General features: G+C 40.5%; 1 protein-coding gene across 2 annotated transcripts in view; it reads right to left on the reverse strand.

The window, feature by feature from the left end:
• Nucleotides 1-20,270, reverse strand: part of TBC1D30 (TBC1 domain family member 30) — a 52,335-nt gene extending 32,065 nt beyond the window's left edge. Inside the window, exons 1-2 of one of the 2 annotated variants that reach the window (XM_056481821.1) lie at nucleotides 19,287-20,270; nucleotides 16,794-16,958 (exon numbers count right to left, since the gene is read on the reverse strand). In XM_056481821.1, coding sequence (XP_056337796.1) covers nucleotides 16,794-16,958; nucleotides 19,287-19,539 — 418 coding nt within the window. In that variant the 5' untranslated portion in view covers nucleotides 19,540-20,270. The remainder of the gene's footprint in view (nucleotides 1-16,793; nucleotides 16,959-19,286) is intronic. The other variant, XM_056481822.1, reaches the window with a different exon arrangement.
• Nucleotides 20,271-20,344: the final 74 nt, after the last annotated feature.

The raw sequence follows: 20,344 nt of genomic DNA on the forward strand, positions 1-20,344 counted from the left end.
CTGGGAAGAAAACTTATTTGCCACAATTCTCAACACCAATGTCAGCAAAAAATTACTTAAAATTACATGCAGCCATGAAAAAATATAGTAAATATATTGTATGATAATACTGTAATATGATTCATCCAAGAGGATTTTGGAAATGACACTTAAACAGCAGCACTACAGCAGCTGACAATACAGCAAATATCTGAAAGAACTATATATCAATAGGATGAGGAGGAAAAGTGTATTGCAACCACAAGGGAAGACCTGTTGTATTGACCAAATCATAGGGTCACTATCTGCTAAACCCCAGAACTCCACATAGTACTTTAAAGAGACCAAAAAATTTATCCAGAAAATGTAACCCTATTACCACAGGGTTTTAAACAGCTCTACAGAAGTTAGCAAACAAACTAACATTTTGACGTGCATTGTAGTTCACCATGAGGCTCAAAAGAAAAAAATACTTCACTTTGAAATGACAGTATACAAGAGAAAACAAATGGAACTAAATATGTCCACGTTAGAGACAAGAAAAGGTAAGCTAGTTTGAGATTCTCCCAGAAGGCAAAACTATTTGAAATACATTTAGACCATTAAACCATTTCCACCACTGGAGCACAAAATTCCTATCCTACCCAATTCTACGTATGTTCTATTATTAAACATCCCCTCTGCAAAAACAGCCCTGCTTCCTTCTGCTTGATCCTAAAAGCCTAAAAACAAGCACAACCCACCTGGAGTTTCACACTTCTCCAACGCACAAGATGGAGCAACCTCTGACAGCATGAAAAGAGGTCTCTGGCTTGTTGGGTCCTTGACACCACAGGGGCACAGGTGCTACAGCAATGCTACAGCATGAATGCAAAAGTTCCCTTGAACACAGCATTCCTCCTACTCAGCCTGCAAGGGGAGCATCCCCTCCTGCACTACCCAAACTGCTCTGTCCACAGCCCCAGGTACTGATCTGCTGCCCCAGACAGTGCAGGGAGTGCATGTTGTGATCCACCAGCTCCCTGCAAACACTGTGTGGACCACCAAGCACACCTGTAGCACTGTTTTGTGTATCTGTTTGCATCACTGTTGCAGGAGTACCTAGCAAGGTAGTCTATGGAGAGGTTTGTGTTATGCAGAGGGAGAAACATGATTATGAATTACAGATTCAATTCTGCCATCAAGCTGGTTTCTGTTGCCAGGGTTGTCTTTACTGCACAAATGATGGCTCCAGAAAAAATACAAAACCAATTTTTTGCTACTGTATTTGTGCCTAGATAAGTTAATTCTATGTACTTGTTGAAAGCAGGGCTCAGGAAAATGGGGCAGTGTGTTCACACGCCACAGTCCTATCAACACAGCTGTAATATTTTAAACCTTTCCATTGCATTAGTCATCATTTGTATTACTTTGTACACAAACGTCACAAAAGAGGTCAAGACCTCGTTGTGTCCTATATTAGATATCACAGACAAAAGCTGCAAAACCAGTCCTTGTCTACAAAGATATTCAGCACAAATATAAACTACACAATGGACAGGAAATAACATCTATGATTTCCAGGAACAGAGAACAAAATTTATATGATTTATTCTAAGGAAGCATGCAGCTAGTCAAATGTTTCCTCTTCCTTTAGACTTCAGGCACATAACATTATTTTTTATTTTCCCCTTCCAAAACTGTGAGCATGGTGATTACACTTTAATACAGCCCTCTTTTTAAGGAAGCCTTAAAACAGCACACTTGTTTTTGGTGAGCTTGACAGAGAAGCTGGTGAATTCTCTTGTTTATAGGTAAGATATCTGAAAAAGAATATTGCTTGCATGTTGTTTAGCAATATTTATTGATGACTAATCTAGAGACAATCATTAAAATAGTACTGCTTAGTATGGTATATATCTTTCAACAAAAAATTAATCCACAAGTCAGTAACTCATGTAAGATGCTCACAGTTGTTTATGCACTACATGGTCCTTCTGCTATCACAATCAGGATTCAGCCACGAGAACTTCAGATTCAAGACTCTTTGTTATGATCTTTACTTGTAGAGTTCTGGTTTTTTTACCTAATTCTCCCTTTTTCCTCCCACACACATTGTCCACTCCTGCCTTCTGTACTACACACTTGGATACACTAAGACAGGATTGATGAGAGAAGAGAAGAAGATCTCCCTCAATACAGTGAGAATCCCCTACCCACAATGTAGGTTGTAATTTATTCTTTGGGAGTGACGGACAGTTACATCTAGTAAGGGCACTTTCAAGTTGAGTAATGTTCATAATCATATTGCTTCTTGAAATTTTTGGCAGATAAACCCTGAGAAATTTTCCAGCACAATGGGATGGGGTTGGGATGACCAGCTTCCCATCTAGGGAGGCATCACATTCCTGGGCAGTGAATCAGTGCAGGTAAGGCTAACTGCAGTCCCTCAATCCCTTGATTGTCCATATAGTACACAAGATGCTTATGCAATTGGATCATGCAGGTGAGCATATGAAAGCCTTCAAAAGCATTCAGTTTGCTAAAACAGACACACAGATGTGCCTGTAATCCCCCTGAACCTACTCATAGTCTCTGTCCATTTGCAGATATATAACTGTTCAAATGAATGAGGGACGTGCAGAAAGACTTAACATTTGTATAGTACCAGGGCTACAGGCAGCAGCAGACCTGCATAAATCCATCTCCCAGATCTGAACTCAATCCAGTAGAGCAAAAAAGCTCCTGTTTTTCCTGAGTTCTTAAAAAAAACCCTCAGCAGTAAGCCAGAAGCTTGTCTTAAACCTGTCTACAACATAATCACATCAAGCTAACACTGAATATATTAATATTCAAATGCTTTACTTCACAAATTATTAAGTCTCCTGTGTCACCACCTCTCACGACCACACCATTAATAAGCTAGTATTCTGTAGTATCTGGAGTTCCTAGGTCAAACTAGTTTTGAGAATAGAAGAATTTAAATTTGCTGATAATTCAGCAACCCTGAGCACGTAAGTGACAGCAACCAGTGCCAATGGGCTGGGAACAAAGGATGACTTATTTCCCTCCAGGCCCACCACTGGGAATGGACTGTTTCCAGAGCTTAAAAGAAGAGAATTTAAAGAACTCCCAAAAAGTAGAAACTGACTTATGTTTTTTAAACATCATGCAGCACAGATCACAGGCATCTCAAATATTTCAGAAAAAAAACCCCAAACCTTACTGACATTACAAAACAAATGTGATGTGGAAAGTTTTAACATATGGTTCAATAGCTACACTGAAAGAACAAAGCAGAGATTTAACTCAGAACTATCTATGTGGGAAACAAAAAGGAGCTTAGACTAATTTTGTTTGATCACAAGACAGCAGTTAGTTCACCTTAGTATGCCAATAATAGAGGAAAACAAACTTACACAACTGAGCACACCTGATATACTATTAAAGCAATCTGTCTTCACTGCAGTGCCTGTAAATCCTAATTCTGGGCTCCAGCACTATTGCTACAGTTACTGCACAAGTACAGCAAAACCTCAGACTGCCCGCTTAAAAAAATAAAAAATAAAAAAGAAAACACATTAGCAGACAGATAAGTACAGGCTGACAGCCAGATAATACTCAAAAGCATAGTGGACAGTATTCTTAATATAAGAGCTGCTATTGTTTCTATGGCCTTCATGGTAGAGATGAGCTTCAGTGGACACACCATGAATGCATAAGGTCAATGAGAGTGCTAAGAGATCAGGTTTTAATCATCAACATGTTCAACATGGTGAAACATCTGTAAGAAAATGCCAGCATGGAGGAAAATTGAAAATGTACTTGTTTTAAAACACTGGCAGGATGGAAGTAGGAGGCATGAGCAAAGCTTGAATACTAAGTAAGAAATTATAAGAATGAGACAACAGAGAAAAAAGCAGGTTGTGAAGAGTTTTGGATATGAAAGCAACAAGAGGAAGACAGACTAGATCTACAATGACCATAAAGAAAGCACACTAGCATTCATGAAAACATATGCACAAACATTAAACAGGTGATTAATCCAGTGCTGAAGTCTACTTTATGTTTAATTCTTCGTTCATATATATGTTGTCTTCCAAAAGGAGGAAAGTACACCCAACAAAAAAAAGAAGCTTGCAGAAGCTTCCAAATGCTATGCTCCACATGCTTCTAACAAGCTCTTAATCAGAGAAAAGTGATAGATAAGTGGATAGATATCTCCATGTTGTAAAATTGGCTGTGTCTGTAACTCAACATCTAGGTTTCTTATTATATTTTTTAAAATTCGGTTCAAATGCATAAATAAACACTGCAGTTATAATTGCCACTTGAGGAACAGTGATGAAAATAAAAGGAGGGGGAGAATCAATTTGTTTTACTTCTTGCCTTTATGTGCCAACTATAGCAGTAAAACTATAGTAGATGCATCTCATGAGAAAGCTATATGTCATGCAAGCACTGTTAAAGTAAAATATATTTTAACTGCTGTAGTAACCAGTAGCTTAAAGTCTAGAGTTAATAACTGAAATAAAAGTCATAGCAATGCTTATATGGTCGATAAAATAGAGAAAACTTTCTAAATTGAATACAGAGTAATGTATTGAAGTGAGGTTTTGGAGAGCAAATGACCTTTTTATCAGAGAAATTATTTGTGTCTACAAAAGAAACTCAAAACATTGTTTTGGTAAGGCATATATTAAGAAGAAAAATTGCTGAAGAAGCCTACAAAATAAAAAATATTGCTGAAAAGTATGATTATAAAAGTTAAGAAATGTTTCCTAACCTTGCTAAACAATATTGAGTAAATGCATTATCTTGGCCAGTACTCACTCCAGAATTCTGCTTAAATGCTACATGGTAATTTAAAAAAATAAGTCACCAACTCAGCAGAAAAACTAATGCAATACATGGAAAAAAGAATTCTGACAGGTATGATTTGTAGTTATGCTTAAGATAATATTGCAGAAAAATTGAGGTCATAAAAGGTCCCAGATCTAAAACTGAACTTCTCTTCCTTTATTGGAACCTGATTATTTGCTTAGCACCTAGCATACAAATTGAATTTTACAGTGTGATTCACCAGCTTCATTGATCTAAATTGCTATTTCAGAAACAGTAGGATTTTTATCTGCCCAACACAATGAAAAAAAAAAAAAGCAAAATGATCCTATATCCTCAAAACAAAATTTATCCACAAGCAGAATACTTGGAAAGATCTTAGATTAAAAATCAATTGCCAAAGTTAGAAAAATTACTAATGATGAAATCTCCTTGCTGTGGGCCAGGAATTATGGAAATGGACCACATTTATACATAAAAGGTTTTATACATTGATTCATACTTATTTGCAGTAGTGCTAAAGACATGTAGCAAAGACTAGGTTCAGCCCACGGAAGGCTTTCATTAGACATGTAGCAAAGAGCCAGTCGGTCCTGCACTGCCCAAGGACAGGAGTCCAGCTTCCAGCATGGATCCTCTCTCCCAGTACACACAGCCTCCACAGGAACAGAAACATGACTCTTTCTGGAGCTGGGGAGGAGAATGCTGCTGACTCCTGGAGAAGCCCATGTAAGCACCATAGAGCTCTTGGAACCACAAACCTTGATCAGCCAATAGCAAGGCCTGCACCACCACTCCAGCTTTTGGATCACGTATGCATTGGTTCCCATTTGTAGATGCCACTAGTTCCATAAAGAAAGTTTTGCATGTACATGAAGTTATTGCAACCCCCAAGTCCTCCAGACCACTTAATTCTCTTCGTCTCCCAAGTGGGCCACAGCTTCACAGAGCTGTACTCTACAAGTGACGGAAATAGAAGCAGCCAGCAAAGCAAAACAACCTCTATTCACCACCTCCACTTCCTGAAAAAATACACACGTTAGTCATTTAAGCAAGTTTGACACAGAGTGTTTTTAATGAAGTTTGTGAGATGAAGAGGATAAAATAGTTATCAGTTCCAACAGCATTACTACCCAAAGATTTTAGACTCAACAGCTAAATGACAAAACTTCAGTTCATAACCTACTCTTACAGGACACGTTTATTGAATCGGATTAGTTTACGATTAATCAAAGGCTCATTTAGTACTGAGGCCTAGAGCCATTAAAATTGATTTTGAGCATGTACAACACCACATAAGCACGAGTTTGGCTAACAGCAAAGCTCTGACTGCTTACTACTGCATAGCTTTATTTCTTTAAACATGTGCTGCTTCTGCCAGCCTTCAAGTAATCTTGTCTCATAAAGTTTGTCTTTCAAAGAGTATCACACCATCTATTCATTCAGTGATACCTAGTTTGTCCAGCTCAATAGGTACCTGACTTCTAGACCTCTCAAGATATTACTATAAATAGCAGTAATATTTAGCTCTTCAGATTAGTATTCATTTTTTAAAAATCAGCTCTGTACATTGATTACCTCCACACTCTGACTTCCTTTAGTTTCACTGTATAATATTTTTTCCTTCAGGATCTAAGGTCCAATAGCTATTTCTGCTAATGAGCATTGGATAAGATATGAAATTACCAATACCAGGATCAGTACCAGGTTCTGTGATTTTTAGGAAGTTACCAATAATTTTTAGAGAACTAAATTTAGAAGCATTTCAATGCTGACAAAACATAGCAAGAAGGTTCCAATATTTACTAAGAAAAAGATAAATTATGAGCTTGTAATTAAGATGATCTAATGTGAAAATGGAATATAGACTTGACTTCTCTGGCAAATTTCAAGGGTATGTGAGGAGCACTCATTTACTGCTCAGTAAATCAAATAGAGGTTACTACCAGCTTCAAGGAGAAAAAAAAAATTAAATCTGAGATTCACATTTAACTCTTCCTTCAGAGTTGCTCCAGTGCAGAATCATAAGCAGAACTATTGATCCAGACTAAGTTCCACTTTCCTAGCACCATTTTTTTAACACCAAGCTATCTCAAAGCTGCAGAAACATAGCTGCTGGCACTGCCTGATGCTCCATAAATATGTCTATTCCTAGCACTAATTATCCCAAGCAGCTGTTATCCTCCATTTGATCCTCAGTATCCAGGAAATCTTTTCTTCAAAGGCTAATGTGAACAAAGAATGTACCACTTGGAGATAAAATGCATCTGTATTACTTAAGGCCATATACCCTGTTGGGTATTTTCACTGAAGGCCCATTAACCCTCCTACAAGTTCACAATGTTTAGGGTTGGTTTTTTGGGTTTTTTTAGAAAAGAGCATTTCAGAATGAAAAAGTACAGCATCGTTTCTTGTACAGAAGTGTAACCCCCAGCAGAATAAAAGAGAAGGCAGTGCTCAGCTAGACAAGTGTGAAAGACTATGCATACAATCTAAGAGAATTTTTTCTCTCAGGCTGTTTCCACATCCAAAAGCTTGTCAGAAAAAGATTAAGGACTGAAATGACATGATATTACAGTTATGCAGCTCACACAGCCACCCCTGCTGTGAGCTTTATACACAAACCTTTACATCTTGATTGTCCAATATTTGCCACAGATGCTGTGGCTCTCATTATCTGCAGGTATTGGAGAAGATCTACTACCAGCTCAGAACTGTAAAGATTTGTGAAATATGAATGTATACTCAGGTGCATTTCTCACACATCACTGTTCCCATGTGGCCTTTGGCACCACGGGTTGTAGAGCCAGCTTCCTTGCAAATTGCCAGTTAGTGCAATGAACTCCTAGGTTACAGCCTGGATGCTGAACACACACAACAAAGCACAGGAAGACTTCTGCACACATACTGCAGGCTGAGCCCTTTGCTCAGCTGGGTCCTGCATCCCACTCCTGCACCCATGACCAACACTCAACCTGCCCCAGGGCAGATATGCAGCTGCTGGGCTGCAGCAGGATAAGCTGTTACAAACTCTCCCTGAACCTATGTGGAAATTGGCACTTCACCTCATTTAATCACAATAATCACTGGGTGACCAAATAAAAGCTTTTCCAGGGAACTATTAGACTAACAAAACTTTACCACTGATCAAGTATCCATCTGAATAGCTTCAATTGAGCAGAGGGAACAGCAGTGCCTGCAGTTATTTCTACTGTCATGACTGACAGACAGGGACTGGAGACAGAGAACAGGCTGTTCTGACTTTGTTGTCTCCAAACAGCAGCACCCTTTCTCCAGCCTGCCTCCTTAATTTGAGCTAATCAAATCCCACCTTCCAAAGTTACTGCAGTATCAGAGAAATAAGAGATCACTGGTTTGAGAACCACTTTTTGCAGGCAAATTAGTATAGAAATACTACAAGTATTACTTGATAAGTAATCCAAAAAGCTCCACACACAATAATCTGTTGCATTAATCCCTATTTCTAATACTAAGGAAGTATTTTATATAACAAGCTCTCTGCAATACATCAACTCCTCATGACACAGCTGTTACGAAAAGTGCAATTCAGTGGAGTAAAAAGTCTATATGCATTACGAAGCTAATCCTGTGAGGTTAGTTATGAATTTGCAACAGCAGCAGGATTACTGTTACACAGAAAAATATGGAGAAGCAGCTAAGCAGTCAGCCTCCAAATTGTATGCACACCCAAAATAAACACAACCTCTGGTGCAGCACTAACTCAACCAATTTCATTGTTGTCACAGCTGCTAGCACACCGACAAAGGATAGTTCCAACATCCTACACCAAATGCTACAGGACAAGAATTTGATTGTGACTCTGTGATCTGTACATGCCTATACCAAATAATCTGCATTTTCTGTCACAAACCAAGGCCTAGATCATGCAGCCAGATTATTCCTTACAGAATGATTTACTGAATTTACTGTTCACTTCCGTGATAAACAATGAAATATTTATTTCTGCAAAATATATTTTTATTTGTAACTATATTCAGCTGTTACTATCCCATCAAGTTTCTACATCATTAAAAAAATACTGCTGAGCTATTTATTAGGGAGGAAGGGAGAAAGGGATAGAGGAAAGAAAGAGAACGATTTGTAGTTAGATAATCAGTGGCTGATTCTCTCACCACCTCAGGTGGTCATTGCAGGGTGCACCTTTCATTTTAGAGACTGAGGCCAACTACAGAACACATCTACACAACACACTTCAGACAGGCCAATTTAGCCTCACTACATCCTCACCCCAGATGTCTGCCATCTCCCAGGGTGTGGGAAACAGAAAAAGTAGAAAACTTTCAGAGGCTGTGTGAAAACAAAACTCAAAACAGAAGAATGCAAGACTACAGATATACAAGGACAAGAAACAATAAGGCTGTGTTTTTAAGTTGTGTAGAGACAGGCCTTAGAAAATATGCTAAGCAAGATAATAGAAAAATCTAAGTTTAATAATAAAGCTTTATCCATTGTTTTTAAGCTAACAACAAGCATGCATTGTTAAAAGCAAGATGTACATGTAACTTTAATAATTGGCTTAAGCAAATGCCTGTAAGCTTTTAACAGTATCTTTCTGGCTAGAAATCTTTTCCAAAGACCTTGTAACGAAGAGAATTTCAGCTGTTGTTATGGCAAGAACTTTCACCTGTGTCTCACCCAATAATGAGGCTGATGCACTGAAATAAAAGCTCTAAGACTGCCATACCTGCAGCCCCGTTCTGTTATTACCATAATGATCCAACAGACCAGGGCAAGCATTCCAAGTGGGGTGAGATGGAAGGCTGCAGGAGCATGGCTATCCATTTCACAGGGCCCACAGCTCATACAGAAGTGGAACACCACAGATGGTTGACCAGGGTCTCCCACACTGCTGTGGGTGAAGGACTGCTATGTCTCAGAGCAGCAGCCAGCGGTTTCTGTGTGAGGGACATTTGGGACCAAGTTTGGTGCTCAACAGGCAGAATGAACAGGCAACTGAAGGCTCTGTCTTCTTAGAGGCAAGTGTCCTGAGGTCAGTTGCTCATTTTGCTAGCCCTGAACCCCTGGCATCTCCCTTTCTGAGGAAAATCTCACCCCTCCAGACACAGCAGCTCACTGAACTGGAAAATGAGTGGCAGCAGTGAGCCAGAAGGCAGCACCTTCCTCAAGGACATAAAGATCTCTTAGTCAGCAGGCTCCACACTGTCCCCAGGAATTTACTAGCATCAGTGACCCCAGCTCTCAATGCAGCCAATTTCCTATTAGCAGTAGCAGTAGAATGACACTTCAAAAAGTGCCAGTCAGGTATACTCTTATACTCTGTTCTGATACTGAGCACAGCCAAGAGTCACTGGAAACAGACTGCTAGGGCTTTTAACAAAGGCAATCTTACCTCTGGCTCCTGATGCTAGTCAAGGCAGCCATCAAGAGAGTTTGCTTAATTAAATCCTGAAGAATACAGCTGAAGGAGCCCATGATAAAAGCCATTTCCAAGAATTGTTCAAATTTTAGCCAGTTATGAGATGGTATTTGTTCTGAGGAGGCCGGCAGGTACTTTTGGTAAGCAAGACACTTCAGTGGTCAGAGAGTTAAGGACAAAGTAGTTAGGAAAGCATGTGACACAGAAAAATAAGGATTGATATAGCCCCTACAGACTCAGAAGGAAAACATATGGTTTAGAAATGCATGTGGGCTCCTCAGCTCCCTAACCAGCTTGGCAACCCCAGTGCTGAGCAGCCAGGGAGTGAGCTGCAGAGATGGCTTGCTGAATGTTCCCAGGAGGATCTCTGTAATATAGTTGGTTGAAACCACTTTAATAGAGAAGTCTGACATAAAATATCAGTTTGTGGAAAGCAAAGTCCTTCATAGCAAAATGTCATTCTTGATAAAAATAGATTTCCAAATGCTAAAAGCATGATTTTGACTCTTTTTAGGATTAAACATTTTATCATCTTTCTTGAAAATAGCTCGTTACATAATATGAAACGAAAAAGGCATCTGAACAAAGTATTTAGTTTGAAATGAAAGCTTTCAGAATTTTGCTTCATAAGCAATTGACTCTTGTGAGTGGGTGTTTTATTTCATGCTGGAACAAGATATTTTAGTTGCTGTATCCTTAAAGCAGAATTTCCCTCAAAAGTGAGGATTCCAGGTTCTGTAATGCTGCAAGCACTTAGTTCTTGTCACCTTTTGAATCTGATATTCTGCAGTGACACAGACCACAAGAACTTCTCAGCTGATATATGACCAAATTAGACAGCAAGGAGAAAAGAAAGAAAAAAAATATCTTTTCAACACCAGAAATGTAAAGAAACTTTACTACGTCTTAGGTGTTAAGAAGCTGAAATTAGTGTCAAAGTGGCCTCTGAGAGATACCAAATCTGCACAATCACACAATTTGCCAGGTTTTTAAGGAAACTGACTGCACAGTTTGCCAATTTAGAATTTATATTACAGTTTTATTTTCACAGCAAGAGAAGATGGCAGTCAGTTAAAGTATTTTTAATTAGCCTGGCAAGGGCTTCTATTGACTCACACACTAGTCAGCATTCTGGGGCTAGCACAGATCATTCTGAAGAGATGGCTGGAGACAGTGCAGTGGGGTGGTCTCTTCCCCTAGGGCTTACCACTGCTACTGCTCATCAAGTGACCAAAGACATCAAAATTCATTATTTGCAAGATCATACATACTCTGTGTTCGCATCCCATCAGCAGCACAATTGCACTTTAAATCTGGGCACTACACTGATAGTTCTCTAGAAGAATATCCTATGAGAGGTAAGGGACACAGTGCTAAACCAGAAATTTACTGACTTGCTGCTCTGGTAAACTATTTCCCAGGTCGCAGCATCCTGGCTGTGCTGCTCAAAGACCAGTTCCAATATGATATTCTCATCAAAAGAAAGTAACCATGGAATTCACTGCCTAAAAACTCCTCAGGATTATCCTGTTAGTAATTATTTGTCAGTCTGCATTCCACACTGCTGTTGTTATATTTGACAACACTCAAACTCTCTCTAGTCTAACTAACAGATACTCAGAATACACAATCTAATTTTTATTAGCAAATACTAAACATGACACACACCTACTTACTGAAACATTTCTTCATGCCCTGGTGCACAACAATTAAGGTTGCTGTTTGCAGTCCCTCCCCTCTGAGCCTAATCTTAAAAGAAAAGTAATCCTTCTCAGCCTAGGCTCCAATTGCAATGGAATAAGCTTTCAGATTTTCCAGAATTTTTGCTGGCTGAAGCTGAATGAAGTATGTTAGTCAAATGGCACTTAATTTTATGTTCATCTCTATAGGTGGCTCTTTTAAAGAGCTCTTCAGTAATATGTTCAAAAATTACACGATTTATTAACAATGCTGGGTAACAGTGAACAAGTCAGTTAAGATCACACTTAGATTTAAAGCCATTTTGCCTTGTGCATGCCCATCCCAAGGGACCAGCAGGTGAACTTCACCATCCAGATCAAAAGAACTGCTGCCCTGTACATCTGACAGACTAAGCACACAGCTACCATCCTCACTGAACCAAGCTCCAGCATCACTAAATACAGGTTCTCTCCTTTTCTAACTGCTCCATTACCTCACTCTTGGCAAACCAGCACAGAACACAGAATGGATCAGAAAATCCTTGCTAACCAGTGCCCAGCCCACCTCCACTAAACTGCCATAGCAGCAATATTCACTAACTCAAGTCTTCATAAAAATAAAAAAAAATAAACCAGAGCAATTGGGGTATTCTAGGCTAAAGCATATTTATACAACTGCAACAGTACATCAAACTACTGGGAAGTGAGTGGGAAGAGACAGATAAGCCACAGGCAAAATTTGATATGCAGGAATTATTACATAAGTACACAAGTACTTGCTCCATGTTGCAAGACATCTGATCCAGGGTGAAATCAACCACCGAATCACAGAACACAGGTTGGAAGGGACCTCAAGGATCATCAACTTTTTTCAACAAAAGCATGGAATAGACAAGATGTCCCAGCATCCTGTCCAGCCAAATCTTAAAAGCATCCAATGCTGAGGAATCCACAACGTTCCTGGGGAGATTATTTCAGTGACTGATTGTTTTCGTTGTGAAAAATTTTTCTCTCCTCCAAGAACCTCATCAAGTTCAAGTTTAAACAAATCAATATTAGCTGTGTCCACACTATATTGTGTTAAAGTTGTTCTTATACCTTTAACCAAACTTTTACCCTATGAACTAAAAATTGTGAATTTCTGGCTTGGTTTTGTGGATGGATGGACAGACGGACGGATGGATGGAGAAAATGGGCAAGTAGATAGATAACTAATACATGCAGGAAAAAGACAAGGAAGAAGATCTGAGGGGGACCAAGGAATAATGTGAAGAAAACTCAAGGACAGGGAGTAATCTGGGTAGACACTGCAAGATAGACATGATGCAGGGATGGAGAAAACGGAACAGAGCCGAGGAGTCCAATATTTAAAGATTGGGTCATGTAAGAAAAGCTAATAAAGCATTTGGCAGGAAAAAAAGGTAAGATGGGACAGGACACAGAAATGCAGTAGGACCGAGGGAAGAAGGGAATGAGAAGACAGAAAATGGATGCATGAGTACTTCTGCGTATCTAAGTTGCACTTTTCAAGGTACACATGGTAATGTGATCTTGCTCAGTTCTTTCCTAATGCATTTGTGCAATAACATCAGCCAATGCTTTCCCAGTTTCCTCTGAATTCCATACTCTGCAAGAAAAGTTGATGCTATAGAGACAGAACCTCATTCTCAGAAACTGAGGAGGCTTCATAGCCCAGCCTTCTACCATGAAACTGTCCATGCTCTGGGGACATGCAGGGGACAAATCTGTGCCCAGATGATGCCAGTTCATGCTGCCTTTCTATCCAGTTAAGATGCAGTCAAAGAGATTGCAAACACCACTAAAAAATACCCCTCAGAGGCATAACCCTCTGAATTTCTGTTGTTGGATTCCAAAACACTCAGTTCATTTAGTCAGGAGCTCCTGAATAAATTTTACAACCTTGTGGGTATTAATGATCTCAGTTATAATTACAAAGCCATTTGGTACTGTTTTTCATCTATTTCACACAAGGAAACTTAATATTTCCTTTATGAACAACGTTTATTTTACAACCTGATGCTAAGTCTTATCATCCAATTCTTGCCTGACCACATTTGTAAAGCACTTCCCTTCATGTTTAAGGAAGGTTGATGGCTTTTGTATCCTTATCAAAACCAGAGATACACATCTAGTTCTGCACAAAATAAAATATTCTGTCTCCCTCTACTGGCTCTGCATTAAATCAAACCAGAAAAAGGAAAAGATAACAATAAACATTTGCTTTCTAGTTTATCTTAGAGAATTCTATACAGAAGCAATGCTCAAATAACAGAAGATTAATAATTTAATTATTATTTCTAAACAAGTATTACAAGAGAGAATACTAAGGATCTCTCTGAACACTGTACGAGGCTCATTTAAAGTTATTATTTGGTACATATATTATGGTACATAGTACCACCACAGCAACACATCTATGATAGAAAAATTATTTAGATCTTTAGGAAATTTTCTACTAGAATTATTTCTTCATTAAAAATACAAGAGAATATTAAGGAACTTTCTGTAACTTCAGCTTATTTTATATTGAATCAGATATAAGCATTCCTGCTTGCTTCCAAACAGGCTGACTTACAATTGAGCTAGATGTTTTTATTTCTAAATAAGTTATAGATAATACATGGTTTTGGTTTGGGCTGTTTGTTGTTGTCTTTTGGGTTTGTTTTAATTAAAATCAATCAAAATTTTTCATTCAAGGAACTTCTGGTTTGCAATTCAACCAATCAAAATATATTTTATAATGACAGCAAGCTGTCACTATATAAAATACAAGAGATATCTTTCATGTACTCTTTAGATGACAGCTGCAAAACATTGTTGTAATTTTACTGAATTCTCCTTTTCTTAAATTATACAATTAAGTGCAGAAAGCACTCTGCTTAGATTCTAATATGGACTTGAAATAGTCCATAGTGCTCCAGAACAAACATGTAACTTTTCTCACCCCAAATAACTCAAAATTACAAGAGTAAGAGAAACAAGTGCCATGTTTGGCACGAGACCATCATGATTTTTCTCCTACTAATTTTCTTCATTGGAGAATTTAATTTAAATTTGGGTAAAAAAAGCATTATTAAAATGAAACTCTTCATTCATATATCTTACAAACTAGAAGTACAGCACAGTGAACTGATTTTATCATATATTCTACAGAACATATGATAATTTATCATTCCTTTAACAGAGTCATGATCATTCATGTGTCCAATCAAAATGCATTTCACTCTGCAGTGAATTTTATTTTCTATAGTAATACCTTTTTGGATGCAGAACATGCATCACCTGCTAAGGACAAAGGTCAGCAGCATAATGAGAAACACAGTAAGTTATGAAGTTGCTCCTGTCAACTGTTCCTCCACATTTACTCTACCCACTCTGGGAGGGAGGCTATCAGTAGTCCTGAAGCACAAGCAAGTCAGATGTGGGCTCCCAAAGCTGTCAGAGGGCCAGACCTTTTCTGTGCATGCAGCAGGGACCAAGAGCCAGCACAGGTCTAAGATTGAGGAGTGGATGGCTCCCTGTGTGACCTGCAAAACTGACAGATCCTGAACTTTCCAACACTGAACAGTTTTGAGCATAGAGTTTTTTTAAACAGGACTTGGTTTTTTTTCTCTCTGTAGAAACAGATTAAAGCATTAGAGACATTATGTCAGAAAAGAAGAGATCAAATTTATCAGCCCTGTAATTTCTGAACTAATTGAAATTACCACTAGGAGCTAATTTGTCAAGCAGTAAGCAAAAAAGGTCAGACAAAATTTCCATCTTTCATTAAACAATATTTGTTTGCAATTGTTCTGTATAGATTGCTAAAGGCAGCATTCAAATATCTGAATGTGAACACCTGAACTTAAGGTTAATTGAAAATTACAGTTCTACCTCTACATAAAGATTCCACTATGTGGGGAAAAACATTCAGAATTTACAGTCAAATCCTCTAAATGTGCAGAAAAGTAGTCTCATTTGAAAGGAGACTATAGTATATGCTTCCATACTAGTAGCATGGAGGCCTTGGTTATCAAGCTGATGTTAAGAAAAGAGTTCTTGAGAAGAAATATGCTTACACAGTACATGACAACCAAGAACTTACATGCCAGGTTTAAGTAAAACAAAGGAATGCTTTCAAATGCTTAAAAATTAAGTTTCACATTAATAGACAAGCTCTTACCTTTACTACATTAGCACATGCCACTACAGTAAAATTCTTTTAGTAAAGTGTTTACATGCACCTCAAAGCTCCTACAGACATTTTTATGAAAAGACCATGCTTTATTTACTGTACCTGAACATTTCTGTACCTGTCACGCTGCATGTTAATGAAAAAATAAGATGGAACATTAGGTTATTTTCACACATCCTTTCTAAAGGCATAATTTCTATTTATTCTTACACATGACGTTATGTTTTACTTTAGAAGCACTACCAAAAAGCACTTCACTTCAGCACTTCATCATCTTAAGATGACAACTTTGCCAAATCAAATAAAAAAGTTTTACTGTGCAGGAAAAACAGGCTAAACAATTAAAGAACAACATTTCTTCTCTTTCCTACACAATCTCTCAGAAACTCCCAAAACACTGATGCTGATAAAGGGCTTTGTGGGAAGTAGGTTAGTTTTTATTAATACTCCTCACCTTGGATCAACTTGGTAGAAAGGAGTTACACAGAATTGACAGGTGAGGCTACAGCAGCTTACCCAGCTGAGCTAGTCGAACTTTGCCTGTTTCTAGGTACTACTGACATAATTAGGAGTCAGTCATAGCTAAGGAATAGCACAGCCTGGCCTCTTGACTTTAAATTAAGTGTGAGGACTTAAATGAGACACTATCCACATTAATGAAATAAACTATTTACACCAGTACACAGAAAGTACTTACAACGTTTCTGGGAAACTGCCTGTAAACAAGCTGTGACAATGTCGCAGTTCTTCTGGACTTTTTGCACAAGCCTGTCTTTCTGCTTCAGAAGACGGAGCAACTTTGCTGATTGAACGGAAATTCTGTAATTCAGTTCTCGTTTTATAGTTGTTAATTCATCGACATCTGCCAACAAGCAGAGAAAACAACTTCAGTAAAGGCCAAAACGTTCACAAACAGCTTATTGTAGTTGACATGCAAAGGCACTCACCCCACAGACATTTTCAAATACAAGCTTTCTATAAATGGCAAGTTCTATTGACTGGGGTAATTCCCAGTTATAAACACTTTCAGAATCTCAGCCAAAGTCTTTAATTTTCTTTTAAACAAAAGCACTTCGATTTATTCCACAGAGTATGAATTTTAACAATTATGCTGCTATAAACTCCTAGGAACATGACAAATATAGACGGAATATACCAACAATAGCACAACCAGGGGATACATTTTAAATACAGTACCTTCCAGAAGCTGCCCCTGCATGAACAAGATATACATTTGTAACAGAAAAGGGAACATGTTCAAGAAGCTGCCTGCAAAGCTACAAATGCAACTCCAGAATAGCTCTAAGTGGGAAATTCTTTCCACTAAGATGCAACTAGACAGCTTCAGTCATGGCCTCAGTTATCTCCACCAGTCAGTTACAGTGTCACCAGACCCCTTCATCAAAATGTCTCAGCTTACTTCTAATATTCCCCATGAGGTGAGCTTCAGCACCAGAAAAGGGAATTGTTGGGGAGATGTCTTAAGTCCATTCATTTTTCTGAGTCCTCTACTCTGTTCTCAGAGGCTCCCCCGACCAGTGAAATCCTAGGTCTTGCCTATCACATGTTGACCTCTTCAGCTCCTCCCTGTAATAGCCTGGTACAGCTTTTCACCAGCATCTACACAGCTGCCTGCTCCCTGCAGCTAAATTTTCAAACTATCACTTTCAATGCAATCCCTGTCCATGATGCTGGAAAGAAAATCAACCCAAAAAATCCATTTAGTTTGGATCAGTAACCTGATCTAATGAGAAAAATATGTACGCATCCAGGAAAAGTGGGATGGTAAAGAGTTCAGCTCATGTGGCAAAACTTTTCCAGTAATTATGGAGAGCCTAAAGAAAAGGACAAATTAGGCTGAAATGATCATCAACTATGGGCTGTGAAAAGTATGACTGCAAGGACAGGGGAGCCACTGATAAAACAAATACTGTATTTTACAGCCACTACCCTGTTTCAGCACCTGCTGCTCAGATGGAATTCTCAATCACTTATACCAGGCAAGGTGATTTAAAACTAGATCTATGGATTTGAAAACAAAGAAAGGAAAAAAAATAAAAAAAGAAAGGTGAATTTGTACTAATTTATACAGTCACCATCAGAGATGTCTGCTGAGTTTTACTCTTTCCCACTTGTGCCAATTAACTGTGCCCATAAAAACCAATAACTTGGCAGCAAAACTAGTGAGTTGAAATACCACAAGATATATTTCTGAACAAGAAAATTTCCTGTTGAGTCCCAGGTTGCCAAAGGACACACAGAAGAACTTGAGCTACATCCTAGTAACATCAGATGGCGTGTCATCTCATTAAGAAGCCAAACACGGAAGCAGATAGCTGTTTGCACAGCTCTGGAGAACAGGTATATTTAGTCACCTCTTGGTTTTTTTTCCTCATCAAAAGGAAAAGTGATTAAACATCAGGAGACAAGAGGCCTTTGTTCTCTTTTCCTCTTCATTGGACCAACTTGGAGTTGCACGTCTCAGTCTTTCACAAACATGCACTGTTGAGGCTACCTTTCATAAGAATTCTTGGAAATTTTCATTTAGATTCTGATTGACTCCAGCATTTACATTTTTCATTACACTCCTTTTGAAATTTATTTTCTGGAAGACATACCGACCTCCAAATAAGCTTTACAGTTTAGCTTTAGTCCAGTTTAGCTTATGTCCAGTAGAATCAAAAGGCCCTGGGAAAAAATCTCTCTTATGATACTGTATATGTAGGATCTCTTCTAGATCCAGAAAATAAGGACAGAAAGAAAAAGCAAGAAAAAGAAAGATAAAGAAAGAAAAAGAAAGAAAAGACATTTATTCGTGACTGTAAGTGAGGAAAAGCACCAAACTCGCAGAAACATAAAAGCTTAGACAGCCTGTCACAGAAGCGAGTAGCAGATGACTCTAATTCAGCTCCCAGGGCACCTGAAACAAAAGAGAGAACAGCGCAGGAGACCCTAGTGTAAAGGAGTTCTCAGCTAACACACGTGGGAAGTTTCTGGGAGCCATGGCCATGCAGAAAGCCGGGATATGGACACATATCCACACACAGACACGTGCGCGCAGGCTCGGAGGGCACCTGCGGGCAGCACTGCCTGCACGCACAGAGGAGAAGCGAGGCGCAGGGGCAGCTCCCGGCCCGGCGGGGCGGCGGCAGGGGCAGGGGCAGGGGCAGGCAGGCGGGGCGGGCTGTACCTTTCAGCCGCAGGTACTTGACCTGGCTCGGCCGCTGCTGCAGCTCCCGGAGGGCGCGGGAGCGGGCGCTGCCCGAGGGGGCGGCCGCCTCGCCCGCGCTGTACAGCTCGGTGAGCAGCCCGCTCACCAGCGACGAGGTGCGGCTGGACCGGCCTCTGCCGGGACCCGCCTCGTCCTCGTCCTCCTCCTCCTCTGCCAGGCTGTCGGCGCTGCTGCCCGCCCGGCCGCCCGCGCCGGCCTCCGCCGCATCCATCTTCCGCGCCGCCGCCGCCGGGTTCCGGGCTCGGCCCGTTCCGCGGTCGCACGGGGTGGGGCGGGCAGGGGAAGGGGAAGCGGGCGGGAGAGCCCAGGCAGGAATGCCGCGCCGGCTCCGCTCCCTCCCCGCGCACCGTGGTAGAGGCCGGGGCGGGGGCGCTGCACCTGCTGAGGGGCGGGCAGGGTGCGGAGCTCGCTCCGCCTCGGGGCGGTGACACCGGGAGCGGTGACACGGCGCGGTACCCGCGCACCGTGCGGTTGACACGGCGGTCACCGCCGTCCTGCTGGCCGTCCCGCTCCTGCTCCCCCGCTGGAGGGGTGACACGGTTTTACCAGCAATTCAGTACCTGTGCTGTGGCCGCTCCCCACGGCACCGGAGCGCAAGGCGGGTCCGCACGCCGCCGGAGCCGGGCGCGCCTGGGCTCTGTCTGCGGCACCGACGGCGGTGCAGGGGCCCGGCCACACGCGTAACACCGCGACTAACGCGGGTCAGGGATCGACAGATCACAGAATGTGTAAGGTTGAGTGGTCCAACCTCCCTGCTCAGGCAGGGTCATCCCAGAGCACATTGCACAGGACTGCGTCCAGACAGTTCTTGAATATCTCCAGCGGGACAAACTCCACAACCTCTCTGGGCAGCCTGTTCCAGTGCACAGTCACCAGCACAGAAAATAAGCTCTTCCTCATGTTCAGGTGGAACTTCCTGTGCGTCAGTTTCTGCCCATTGCCTCTTGCGCTGCCGCTTGGCTGAGATACCTATTTTTCCGCCGAGAAGGCGGCTCCATCCTTCCGGCACGCCCCCG

The sequence above is a fragment of the Oenanthe melanoleuca genome, chromosome 1A (assembly GCF_029582105.1).
Source record: "Oenanthe melanoleuca isolate GR-GAL-2019-014 chromosome 1A, OMel1.0, whole genome shotgun sequence".
Taxonomy (NCBI): Eukaryota; Metazoa; Chordata; class Aves; order Passeriformes; family Muscicapidae; genus Oenanthe; species Oenanthe melanoleuca.